This window comes from Delphinus delphis, chromosome 3 (assembly GCF_949987515.2).
Source record: "Delphinus delphis chromosome 3, mDelDel1.2, whole genome shotgun sequence".
NCBI classification, from domain to species: Eukaryota; Metazoa; Chordata; class Mammalia; order Artiodactyla; family Delphinidae; genus Delphinus; species Delphinus delphis.
The window spans coordinates 8,493,506-8,505,943 of NC_082685.1; the positions used below are offsets into that span (position 1 = coordinate 8,493,506).

At 47.5% G+C, this 12,438-nt stretch overlaps 1 protein-coding gene across 6 annotated transcripts in view; it reads right to left on the reverse strand.

The window, feature by feature from the left end:
- Positions 1 to 11,719, reverse strand: part of DNMT1 (DNA methyltransferase 1) — a 42,381-nt gene extending 30,662 nt beyond the window's left edge. For 2 of the 6 annotated variants that reach the window (XM_060007691.1, XM_060007689.1), the window contains exons 1-6: positions 11,607 to 11,719; positions 3,835 to 3,871; positions 3,205 to 3,312; positions 2,796 to 3,015; positions 1,898 to 1,976; positions 688 to 766 (exon numbers count right to left, since the gene is read on the reverse strand). In XM_060007691.1, the coding sequence (XP_059863674.1) occupies positions 688 to 766; positions 1,898 to 1,976; positions 2,796 to 3,015; positions 3,205 to 3,312; positions 3,835 to 3,871; positions 11,607 to 11,686 (603 nt within the window). In that variant the 5' untranslated portion in view covers positions 11,687 to 11,719. Of the gene's footprint in view, positions 1 to 687; positions 767 to 1,897; positions 1,977 to 2,795; positions 3,016 to 3,204; positions 3,313 to 3,834; positions 3,938 to 11,606 lie in introns of those variants that run through there. The other 4 variants (XM_060007692.1, XM_060007690.1, XM_060007693.1 and 1 more) reach the window with 4 other exon arrangements.
- Positions 11,720 to 12,438: the final 719 nt, after the last annotated feature.

Genomic DNA, 12,438 nt, shown 5'->3' on the forward strand with positions numbered 1-12,438 from the left:
AACATTCTATGATGCACAGGACTCACCCCCACAGCAAAGGTTTACCTGGCCCCAAAAGTCAATGCCTTCGTTGAGAAACCCTGCCTTAGAGCAAACCACGGATACTCATCTTTAGCAGGTAACGGGGCATTTACTACCCACCTGTAACCTACAGACTTCCCGACTTACACAGCTAATCCTGTGGCAGGACTGAAATAGATAGTGTGTGACCATCTGGTATTATCTAGGTTTGCCCCTCAAGTCACATGGGACAGTGCTAGAGACTGACATTTTCGATATTGGAGGCCTTTGGCAAGCCGCCAGTTTTCTAACCTAAAAAGTCTAAGCAGCATTATTACGATACACATAACATGACAATTCTGCTTTTCTAGAGAAATTAGATGTGGGAAAGGGGCTTATCTGACATCAGAAGGAAATGCTTTAAACACATCACATCTGCTGGTTTGACTGTCAAATCTTGACAACTGGAGAGGTAGGAAAGTAGACAGGAGGGAATAGACCAAAGTTACGGGCCTTCTGAGCCCTCAGGTCTAACCCTAACACACTTCGTACTGCCCAGGGTCCAGGGATATGTTCTAACATCCTCTCAGTCACTTCTGGGCCATAGATAGACCAAGTATACATTCACAACTACCAGCAAGTGTACCAAAATAAGGCAGAGTTAAGAAACTTAAACACGAGCCCTACCTGGTCTTTTTCTTCTTCATCGACAGAATCATCTGATTTTGCTTTTTCAGCGTCTTCCTCAGGTTTCCGTTTGGCAGGGCTGTCACACACAGTAAAGCCAACTGTTAGCTCAGCCAGACCCTAGTCCTCCAGTGGGCACGAAACAACTTATATTCCTCCCTACCAAGAGTACCCTCTGTTTGGAAAGATTCAGGGCATGGACACCCTCTTCCCTCCAAGGAGAAGCCCTTTCTGCCAGGACATTAAAAGAAGCTTCGAGCTTAATGTTTCTTTGGATGACAGGTTTAGAATACCACCATTTTGCAAACCTTAAGAAGTAATGGATCTAGACTTTGATCAACGGCTGCTAGAATCACCGAACAGACATTACATGCCTCTGATGGACAGCCCCATGCCGTCAATGAAGTCTCACAAAATAAGGCTGGAATCTGATCAAGACTCTAGACCTAACTACCAGTGTACAGAGAACTGGAGACAAGGGAACACATTAACCACCAAAACGATGCAGTCAGCCAGACCTAGAAGCTAGTAGACAAAAGACCTATTTTCTTTAAATAAATGGCAAGAAACTAAGGAATCTATCACTTGAAAGGCTTAAGGAGCAAATCAACCAAACTCTGTTACACAAGGGGAAGAATGAACACTGCTATGTATTTGTTAGTAAGGAACTGTTACACTTTATAAGGCATGTTTTGTCTTCTTCAAAAGACGGTTTGCTAGATGTTAGCAATTATAGCAAAATATGAATAAAAAACTTGTCAAAGAAAGAGACCTTGTCATCTAGAAATATCATATTTGTGGATAAGATGACATGTCCGATTTGTTTCAAAGTAATCCAACTGGGGGGACATGGGTGTGTATGGAGTTGTAATCCATTTGGAATAATTCACTTGGAGCATATGGGGGTATAGATGAAACAACAGACAGGAGCTGTTAACTGTTGTTGACACTGGGTGATAGGTACACAGGGGTTCATTTTACTATCCTTGGTAATTTTGTGTATGTACATTTGAAGTTTCCTATGTTAAGAGTAAAAATGGATGAGGTCTTCAGAAATGCTGTTCATGGATGTCTAATTACAGAATATCAAAAGGAAAACCTAACAATGTGGAAGTCAGAATTACTAAGTTACATCCTACTAATTCTATACGTGTTTTACCAAAAACAGTTGGCCCCTAAAATGGGGGCTGTCCATTCATTATATACTGACCCCCTTGTGAAATGAGATGTGATGGTGGTCTGCCTGGTAGTTTGCCTTGTAATCCTGGGGCTAGATGAGACTTCAGCTGCTTAAAGAAAAAGAAACAAAAAAGCCACTATGAATAAAGAGTTCACAGCGAAGGTACAGTTCTTCAGCATTACCAAGCTGGTGCAGAGACCAGGTTCTGAGGATTAAGTATCCTTCTCTTCTTATTCTAAGCAACCACCATCTTGATAAAGTCATCAAATTAGCACCTGCCAGTTTGCTGGGCCATTTCAACACAAGCTCTTGTATGAGGGGCCCAACCCTGAGACGGAAAAGGAAACAGAACCTCCGCTTATTTCGTCAAAAGATGAAGTGGCCAAGCACCTGACCTGAGCTCAAGTCCCATGCTCTTATTTTTAAAAATTCCAGAAGAGTTACTCTGACTACAAGCGGGGAAGGAGTCTAAGAATAAATGTTCAGCTTAAGCAGGCATGTAACTTAGACGTAATAAACATCAGTAGCTCCTGTTATCTTATACCTCATAAATTCAACCACATTTGGGGATCTAATGCTCTATAACTTGGTTGAAGACAAAAATTGCAGGTATATATCTAAGCTAGTTAGAAGTATACACAAGAGGGAATTCCATGGTGGTCCAGTGGTTAAGACTCGGCACTCTCACTGCTGAGGGCCCGAGTTCGATCCCCGGTTGGAGAACTAAGATCGTACAAGCCGAGCAACACAGCCACCCCCCACCCCCGCCCCCAAAAAACAAAAAAACCCCAAAAGATACACAAAAAACAAGTACTGCCGGTGGAGGGGTTGTGTTGGGGGGGAACAGACAGACCCTATGGCGCCAAGTCTGTCCTCCCCTTAGGTGGTACCAGACTCCAACGAGGTCAAACGAGTCAAGCACTCTTACATTTTGTTTCTGCATCGGACTTGCTTCTCCTGGGCATGCAAAGTTTGGAAACAGGTTTGGGGGACTTCTTTTTCTCTGCTATTTCCACTCTGTGCTCCTCACCACTTGTCTGGCTCCCGTTTTCTAGACATCCATTCACTTCCCGACTGAAAGCATGAGCTCCGTTCTCCAAGGACAAATCTTTATTTAAAAGGGATTTGACTTTAGCCAGGTAGCCCTCCTACAGCAGGAAAGGATAATTTAAGTAGCAGTGAATGTAAACAAGTGGCAATGAGAGAATAAGGAAACACATGCGCTTCCTGTGTAACTATCAGGTAACAGGGAGAGGTGGGATTATTCTGCCTCCCTGGTCACAGACAAGTTACATGGGAGGAAACATTTTCTAGCCACTGGGATACTGAGGACTTACCTCTGATAATTCTTCTTTATGTAATTTGGTTTCCAAGTCACATAATTGATTCTTTATTTCTGTCTGCAGAAATTCATGCAAGAGATTCAATTTCTCCTTCACGCATTCCTAAGGGAAGGATATAGGTTTAGAAGTCTCTGCACTCCCAAGCTATGAACTAATGGACCAATACACAAATAGTTACACTGCCTGGTCACCTAACAATGACTGAATGGCAGGCAATGCTGAGTCAGCTAAAAAGAAAACTAAATATTCACAAGACATGTTCGTGATGTTTCCACTAAGATCATATCACACCATCTCCAGAGTGGTGAAAAATGGAAAGATTAGAGGTGAAACAGATACATAATAGTGTACTAGAACAAAACTGATTTTGAAAAACAGTGTGACCGGGACACGTTATAATCCAGACTTGAGGCTACAGAACCCAGACGGGGAAACTCGATGAGCTACCAAAAGCTAACCAATAATATCCTATTAGTACAGCACATTAGACAAAAACATCCAACGTATCCTCAACTTTAGGGAAAAGAGAGCCAATTCCACTTAAATTTGTTTTTATGAACTACACAGTATCTGTCAATTGGTCACATTTGATCATAAATTTTGTTAAGGTAGAGATTACCTTACCTTTTCTGTTAAACTATCTCTTTCCAAATCTTTGAGCCTGGGGGAAGAAAAAGGGAAGAAACAAACACTTGTTAAGCAACCTTGTCTACCTGTAAGAATACCACAGTTTAAAGAACTTTGGAAATAAGTTTAACATGAATGTTAGAAAAAAATACAATGGTTTTTCCCTCCCCCAGTGTCTAGAATGCCCTACTGTAATGCCTACACGTTAAGAAGTTATTTTCGGGCTTCCCTGGTGGCGCAGCGGTTGAGAATCTGCCTGCCAATGCAGGGGACACGGCTTCGAGCCCTGGTCTGGGAAGATCCCACATGCCACGGAGCAACTGGGCCCGTGAGCCACAACTACTGAGCCTGCGTGTCTGGAGCCTGTGCTCCACAACAAGAGAGGTCGTGACAGTGAGAGGCCCGCGCACCGCGATGAAAAGTGGTCCCCGCTCGCTGCAACTAGAGAAAGCCCTCGCACAGAAACAAAGACCCAACACAGCCAAAACTAAAATTAATTAATTAATTTTTTAAAAAGTTATTTTCAATATGAATGAGGCCCCCCTTTTGGGGGGTGGTTTTCTGATGGTGGTAAGAGATGATATAGGAGCTCTAGAACAACATTATTTCTTTTTTTTTTTAACATTCTTTTAAAGACACTGGGAAAGGGGAAGCAGGTCACACAGTTGGGGTCCTTCCCAAGTTAACTGACCTACAGGTGGTCTTCCTCCAGTTGGACCTGACAAGATTTCATAGGAGGGCATACAGAGGTTAGAAAGAGTGGACCAGGGTGACAGGATGCTGTGGGGAACAGCCAGCTAACATTCCCAAAGGCCAGGATGGGGTGGTGGCAGCATATTCCTGATGAGGAATATAGGAAAATGGAGGAGTCAAGGCATCTGAGGCAGCAGGGGGTGCCCACACACAAGGAAGACAGATGAAGCTAGAAAAGTTGGCTGGCGCCTCACCCAAGAGCTCATCCTTGTAAATGTTTGTACCTAGTCATTCACGAGTACAGAACTGTCATGAGTTTAGCTGGAAAATCATGGTCTGATTTGATTATTGAAGATTAGTATCTTGCCTCTTTGGGGAGGAAGGGAGCAAAAAGAATAAAGGAACAAAACTAGAAGACACCGAGGAAATGGGGAGGCTGCTGTTCCTAGCCTGGGTGCTGACTGTGGGCAGTTGGGTGAGAACAGGTCTAACCAGCTGGGCAAGCGTCCGTCAGCAGAGGGGCAGCACCCTGGGCGGGAACTGGGCCTCCACCATCTATGGCTCCTCCCCTCCAGCACCCAGGCTAGGTACTCAGTTACCAGCAGCCCAGAGGACAGGAACAGAGCTCTGCCAGGCTGGCCTTCCCAGAGGGCAAGTGTAAGCAGCACAGCCAGGAATTGAGTGACAGGCTTTGCTGGACTAATGACATACAGTGGCTACTCCGAGTGCACGTGGATCCTGCTTCTAGCTTCAACCACCACTGCCATCTGTGGGTGCCTACTCTACGCCAGGCCCTGTTCCAGGCAACAAGCTGAGTGATGGGATGTAGGCACTACCAGGCAGGGACCTCATGACTTGCTGGATGGTCAGGAAAGGCCTTTCTATAGAAAAGACTTAGCAGGGACTTCCCTGGCAGTCCAGTGGTTAAGACTCCGTGCTTCCAAGGCAGGGGGCGCCGGTTCGATCCCTGGTCGGGGAACGAAGATCCCATATGCCACAAGGTACGGCCAAAAAAAAAAAAAAAAAAAAAAAAAAAAAAAAAAGAAAGACTTAGCAGCCTCCAGATACAGCGGTAATATACTATATTTCACATATGTTGTGTAACTTGGACTCAAGATTCCGAGTCAAGCTTTCCAGAAGCATGTGAAGCCCCTTCCAGGCAAAAGTCATTTTACCCTCAAAGCAACTCAGGTCCTGGGAGAGCCTTGGATGAGGACAACTGCATAACTCGGTACTCACATGCTGCTGCAGGAGCATCACACCTACCTGTCTTCAGTCATTCTCCTCACAAAACCCTGGCAGGACACAGCTCCTACCTCGACCAGGTTACCTCAGGTGTCAAGGATAACACTTAGACTGAAGCCCATCAAAGGGCCCTTTCCACAATGCTGACAACTCCTACATTTGGCCAGGAGACAGATCTGTGGGTCTGAATTCTTTGAAGCTTTCCTGTGAAGTGGGATATTTAGCCTGGCAGGGAGAAACAAATCTTCAGACTATCTGAAGTGTCTTGCCCTGTGAAGATTGGATTTGACCTGCTTGGCCCCAGAGTGGAAGGTTGGAGCCCAGGGCAGGCACCGAGGAGCCAGAGGTGTGGCAGGAAGAAGGCTGGCCAGTGCGCCGCTCCTGACACCCAGGCTTTCACTGGAGCACCCATCCCCTTCCCAGTAAAACTGGTGACACTACCTCACATCTGCTTTACATTCATAGCCAGGAGGATTAGAAGCAGACATGAAGGACCAGGTAGAGGAGTCACAGAGAACAGCAACCACCTTATAAAAGAAAACCGTAGCTCCCTTCCAGTCTAAGATCCCACAATTCATTCCTAGTTGCTTCCCTCAGAGCAGTTCTTTAAAGGAGAAAAAGATATACATAAACCACTGTGTGGACAAATAGAGTTCAAATCTGAGGCTTCTGAAGCAAAAGGGTATAATCAGCATCAGGAAGGAGGGATCCAGAGACATTGAGAGCTCAGCGGGAACCGGGCAGAGGGAGCTGTCCAAACAGGAGCAGCACAGCAGGGGCGCTGGCTCAGAGTTCACCCAAGGAACCCACACAAGTCGGGCTGACACAGGGGAAGAAAGGCAAGTCCAGAGAGAGGAGGTGGGTGCCAGTCTGAGGGAGGTCAGCAATGTCAGGCTCAAAATCATTGACTTTGCTCCATAGTTAACAAACCATCGGAAGAGTCATGGGGGTGGTAGAACCCAAGGTATCAGGCATCTTTTAGTAGGAAAAAATAAAGTCAATCTGGCAGAAATAAACAATATATCAGACAGGAAGAGATAAGATGTTAAATCACTCTAACATCCTAAACTAGAAATGCTGGTCTGTAATATGGTTTAGCAGCAGGAGCTGAGAACATGCTAGAGAAGTTACAAAGCTCCGTCTACTCTGCCTTTTGTAATGGGCTGCATGGCGGTTGGTATAGGGCTACCAGAGATAATATTTGTGGTACGAAGGAAAACGGACCACCCCCCGCAAAGATATCCATGCCCTAATTCCCCAGAACCTGTGAATATGTTACCTTACAGGGCAAAAGGGGCTTTGCAGATGTGATTAAGGTTACAGCCCTTGAGATGGGGAGGTTTTCTTGGCTTATCCAGGTAGGCCCAATCGAGTCACTTAAATCCTAGGAGCAGAGAAACTTCCCAGCTACAGTATTTCAAGCGATGTGACTACAGAAGGGTCAAAAAGATGTGATGTGAGAACTGGCTTTGCTGGCTTTAAAGACGGAGGAAGGGGGCCACAAGCCAACAGATGTCATCACCTCTAGTAGCTGGGAATGGCTCTCACCTTACAGCCAGTAAGAGAAGAGGGACCTCAGTCTTATAACCACAAGGGACCGAATTCTGCCAACAACCTGAAAGAGTAAGAAACAGGTCCTCCCCTAGCGCCTCCAGAAAGGAATGTAGCCTGCTGACACTTTAATTTTAATCCAGTGAGACCCACACCACATTTCTGACCTACAGAATCAGAAGATAGCAAATTTGTTTTATTTAAGCTACTAAGACTGAAGTAGTTTGTTACGGCAGCAATTAAAAATTAATACAGTACCAGAAATTCTGAACTTTTCGGTGGGAGAAAGTAAGCAGACCATGAATTTTAGGAGTGACATTTCAGTGAATAGCTATCTAGATGGCTATTCGGCAGCCAGAAATTAGAACAGGCTCTCCAAAGAGGCCTCTCCAGCTGTACCCTCAACTGCTGAAAGCAGAAATCTAAGACTGGAAGAAAATAAGGGTCCAGGAATTGAAAAGGAATATGGCAGAAATCAGGGAAGAGGTCCCCTGGTGGCAAACAGCATCACAAAAGCCAAGGATACAAAGAATTAAGGGTAGAAAACCACCTTAACTGAAGAATAGACTGGACACCCGGCACAAAAGCTAAGCTAAGGTGGCAGGAGAAAGAGCAAGACCAGGGACTTCCCTGGTGGTGCAGTGGTTAAGAATCCGCCTGCCAATGCAGGGGACAGGGTTTGAGCCCTGGTCCGGGAAGATCCCACAAGCCGCGGAGCAACTAAGCCCATGCGCCACAACTACTGAGCCTGCGCTCTAGGGCCTGTGAGCCACAACTACTGAAGCCCGCGTGCCACAACTACTGAAGCCCGCGTGCCACAACTACTGAAGCCCACGCACCTAGAGCCTGTGCTCCATACCACCGCAATGAGAAGTCTGCGCACTGCCACAAAGAGTAGCCCCCGCTCACCGCAACTAGAAAAAACCCTAACGCAGCAACGAAGACCCAACGCAGCCAAAAATAAATAAAATTAAAAAGAGCAAGTTGAGACGATAATACAAGAAACCAGGCAAACAGGAAGGTTGGAATGATAAGCAGACATACACTGCTATATTAGTATCTGCCTTAGTATCAGGTCTGCGTGTTGGTACTTTAAGTTATGCACCGCCCCCCACCCCAATAACAGGAGTGAAACATACAGCTGCCACGTGATAAGCAGTGAAGGAGGTTTCTGTGCAGGCGCTGTTCTACCACGTTTACACCTATCAGCTCAGCCTTCACAATGCCCCAGTGGAGCAGGCACCTCCATCCCATTTTACAGATAAAGCATCAGGAGGTTAGATGACTCGGTCATACAGCTGGCAAGGGGTGGGGTGGGATCTGAACTCCAGTAGTCTGCACCTCTAGAATCCTAGTGCAGGGGAGAACTAGAAAAGGTAACTCAGTTTTGCCCTCCATACCTACTCAGGAGCCATGGAACTAGTTAAGAACTTCACTCTAATCTAATCAGAGTGGCTAGCAGATAAGAAAGCTGTCATAATTACAAAGGCTAAATGAGTTGTGCAATGAGGTTGTTAGAATCAATATGTAAATCCAGGCCTCGGTGAAGGGGAACGTCTGGCATGTAAGCATTCGAGTCTAGTGGACACCGAGCTGCAAGTACAATGAATGGGGCAAACATGCTCAGACAACAAGTCATCATCAACTCCCAAGCTGCAAAGGCAGCATGCGGGATGCGCTGACAGAATTCAACACCTCATCGCAGGGAAAGGGGAGTGTCTTTCTGAGCAGTCTTACGGATGAACAGACAATACCCAGCATGGTGAAGGGGTAGGTGGAACCCAGCCTCACACTGGTTGCTCTGCACGGTCCCAGGTCTTGAGAACCTAAAAGGTAACCCGTGTGGTTTGTGAGGAAAAGAGGACAAGATGAGTCAGGCAAGTGGACGGGGATCCCGGACTTGAAGCCAAGTGCATTAGGCAGTGTAAGGGGCAGGAAAACCTCTGTCTCCAACTTGTATCGAAAGAGGACCACAGTTTCCACTTATAGAAAGCAGATCTGAGTGGCAACAGAAAGACGAGTAGGAAGACTATTGCTTTTCTATACAAAAGATGGTGGCTTGGACAGAGTAAGAAAATTCAAGTGGAAAAATGTGGCTTGTCCTGAAAGGCGTTATTTTTAGAAGACTTAGGACATAAAATACTTCAAAAAAAAGTTAAACTTAAAAACCCAAATGTTAAGAATACTTTCTAGTATCGTTACATAGTTAATGTAACTGTATGAGTTTTAAAAGAAGCTGCTATATAAACACAAGTTAGCACAAGTGACAGAAATGCCTGAGTGAGGTCTAGGCCTACATTTTGTTCCTAGAGCATTCTACTGAACTTAGCAGTATAATCCATAATATGAGGTCTCTAATTTCCATGAATCAAAAAGTTCTACCTCCATTTACAAGGAGGTATAAGGGAGTATTGTAAAAGGAGTACTGAATGCCATGCTTATGTGTGTATTTTATAGGCTGAAATTCAAAATTTAAGAAAAGCTGTTGAGAGGGTCACATAAGCTGACAATGTCAATGGTCTGAGGCAGAAACCCAAGACTCTAAGCCACAGTAAGCAATTCTCATTCAAAGTAATATGGAACCTAGGGTGAATGGCGGATTGTAACACTCACCTAAGAACATTCAAATTCAACCAAACAAAACACTTGCTCTGGCCCAATAAAAGCCCTAGCTGAAGGGAAAGGTTTTGGCAAGAAGCAGACTTCCGCAGGAATCTTTGCTTCCTTGCTGTTAACTCCTGTGGCAACCACTCTTGAGAACACTTGAGGATTAAATGAGACAATGTAAAGTGTTTTATACAATTAGCAGAATGGAAAAAAAAGCAAGCTAGATTAGTCAATAATGCTAACACGGGGGGGGGGGGCCTTTATGTGCCAGGCATATTCTCATTTAATCCAATAGCAGTTTAAAGCCCATGTTAACTGTCCTAGTCCACAGATGTAACTTGTTTATGAAACTTGCCCAAGGTTAGATGAGCCAGTGGAGGTGGCATTCCCACCATCAAGTTAAGGAAGGCTGGGCCCAAACATCTCTGTCCTGGGTCTAAAGTGAAGCCAGATACTTCCTTAACGCCATTTCCATTTTTAAGTTATGTTTCCATTTTTAAGTTATAGGGATTCTTCAGCAAGGCAGAGCACCCTCTAACTGTGGTTAAGAAGTGGTCTGACGCCTGGGAGGGAGACCCAAATGCCTGTAACACCTACTCTCCACGCCCAAAAGCCCAAATCAGGACTGGACTGGCACAACTTTAGGAAACAAGCACAGGGAAATAGAGAAATGGCAAGATCAGGTTCACAAATCTGGCTGGAAGTGTTCAGGGCTGGTCGAGGCTCCCGTGACTAGTGCTCCAAGTGAGGTGTGCAAGCTTCCAGGAGTGAAACTGATGCCCTTCAGGAACAAGAAACCTGGGCCCAACGGTCTTGCCGCTGACCCCTGTGCACAGATTAGCTAAGACTGGCTAAGTCCCCGATGTTAGGTGCTGGCCCCTCACTCCCCCTACACACACACACACACACGGAGGAAACTGCAGCCAGTTCTCCCTAGCAAGGCTTCCTTGATGCCCACGGCTCACAGGCACCGATTTACTAGAAGAAACCACTCAGCTTTCACGGCGTCCGAGCCCTAGCCCTCACGGTATGTGAAGAGTTCCTTGCAGAATGCGCCTACCCTAGCCGTATGAGGTGATGGAGGGAGCCCCCAGAGGAAGACGGGGCTCGCAAACCTGAGCCGGCCGCGCCCGTCCCCCGACCGGCGACATCTGTCTCTGGAGGCTGCCATCGGGATGCGTGGCGTGGGGGCACCGAGGGGACCCCCAAAATACCCCCGGGGACCAGGCCGGCCCGACCCCCTCGAGAGGACCGGGCACCGGAAGTGGAGGCCTTAGTGCCCGGGCCGAGGGGTATTCTGAGGCCGCGGGCTGCCCACTTCCTGCGCGACCAGGCTGGCGGCAGGGGCTGGGCCTGAGGCTGCTCCAGGAAGGGGATCCCCAAGGCGAACCCAAGGCTTGCTCTACTTTGAGGTCAGAAGAGACCCCCAAGTTTCCAGTCACCAGGGAGCTGTGAGAGGGCCTCGGCCCATTTTGGCGCCAAACGGCCAGGGGCGCGCGCGACCGGAAGTGCCACCCTGCCCGCGCCAACTGCCGCCGCGCGCCGCGCCATCCCACGCATGCGCGCCCGCCTGTCAGCGGCGGCCACGGGCTACCCGGAGGGGAAACGGCCCCCACCCCCACCCCCAACACCGTGCAACCCACCCCAGGTTCGCAGTCCCCCGCAGCACCTACCGCCTGCGGACATCGTCGGGCAGTGAGAAGGCCCTGGAGGCCAGCGCGGGCACCCGGGCTGGGGCGGTACGGGCAGGCATCTTGGAAGGTGCAGCAGAGGCGGCGGCAGCACAGGCAGCCCTGGCTTTTCGCGCGGAAACCGATGGGGAGGGGCGGCGAGCGGAGGCAGCGCGTACCATCCCGGCCTGGGCGTGGGGGAAAGCGGGCCGTACCACACGGAGGGAGGCCGTACCATGTGTGGGTAGACGCAGTGTGGCTGGCCCTGCGTAGGGGCCGCGCATGCGCGGGACGGGAGCGCACCCCCGCGTGGAGCAGTGGGCTTGTCCAAGCTCCTCCGTTTGCTGGGAGCTTTGCCTGAGACCTTCATTCATTCGTTCTTTCCCCGCCTGCTAGGGAAAAAATGAGGAACATCCTCAGGGTGTTCCAGGATGTGGGCACTAGAGTTCAAGTCCTCAGTTCCAATCCCACCTACAGCTATTTGCTTACTATGACGATCTTGGGCAGGTCATTTGGACCCAGCTTTAGTTTCCTCATCTGTGAAAAGGGTCTAATAGCACTTACTCCAGAAAATGTTGAGGATGCACAAAATACGCGAGTAGCACCAAAGATCTCACTGGTAGGGAGACCTGGGCCACTTCCACAGTCTGTGTGCTTTAAAAAACACCAGAACTTGAGCAAGGATAATCTCTTCAACACATGGTGCTGAGAAAACCGGCTATCTACATGCAAAAGAATGAAACTGGACCCTTACCTTACACCGTATATACAAGTTAACTCAAAATGGATTAAAGACCTAAACCTAAACCTAAAACTATGGCACTCCTAGAAGAAA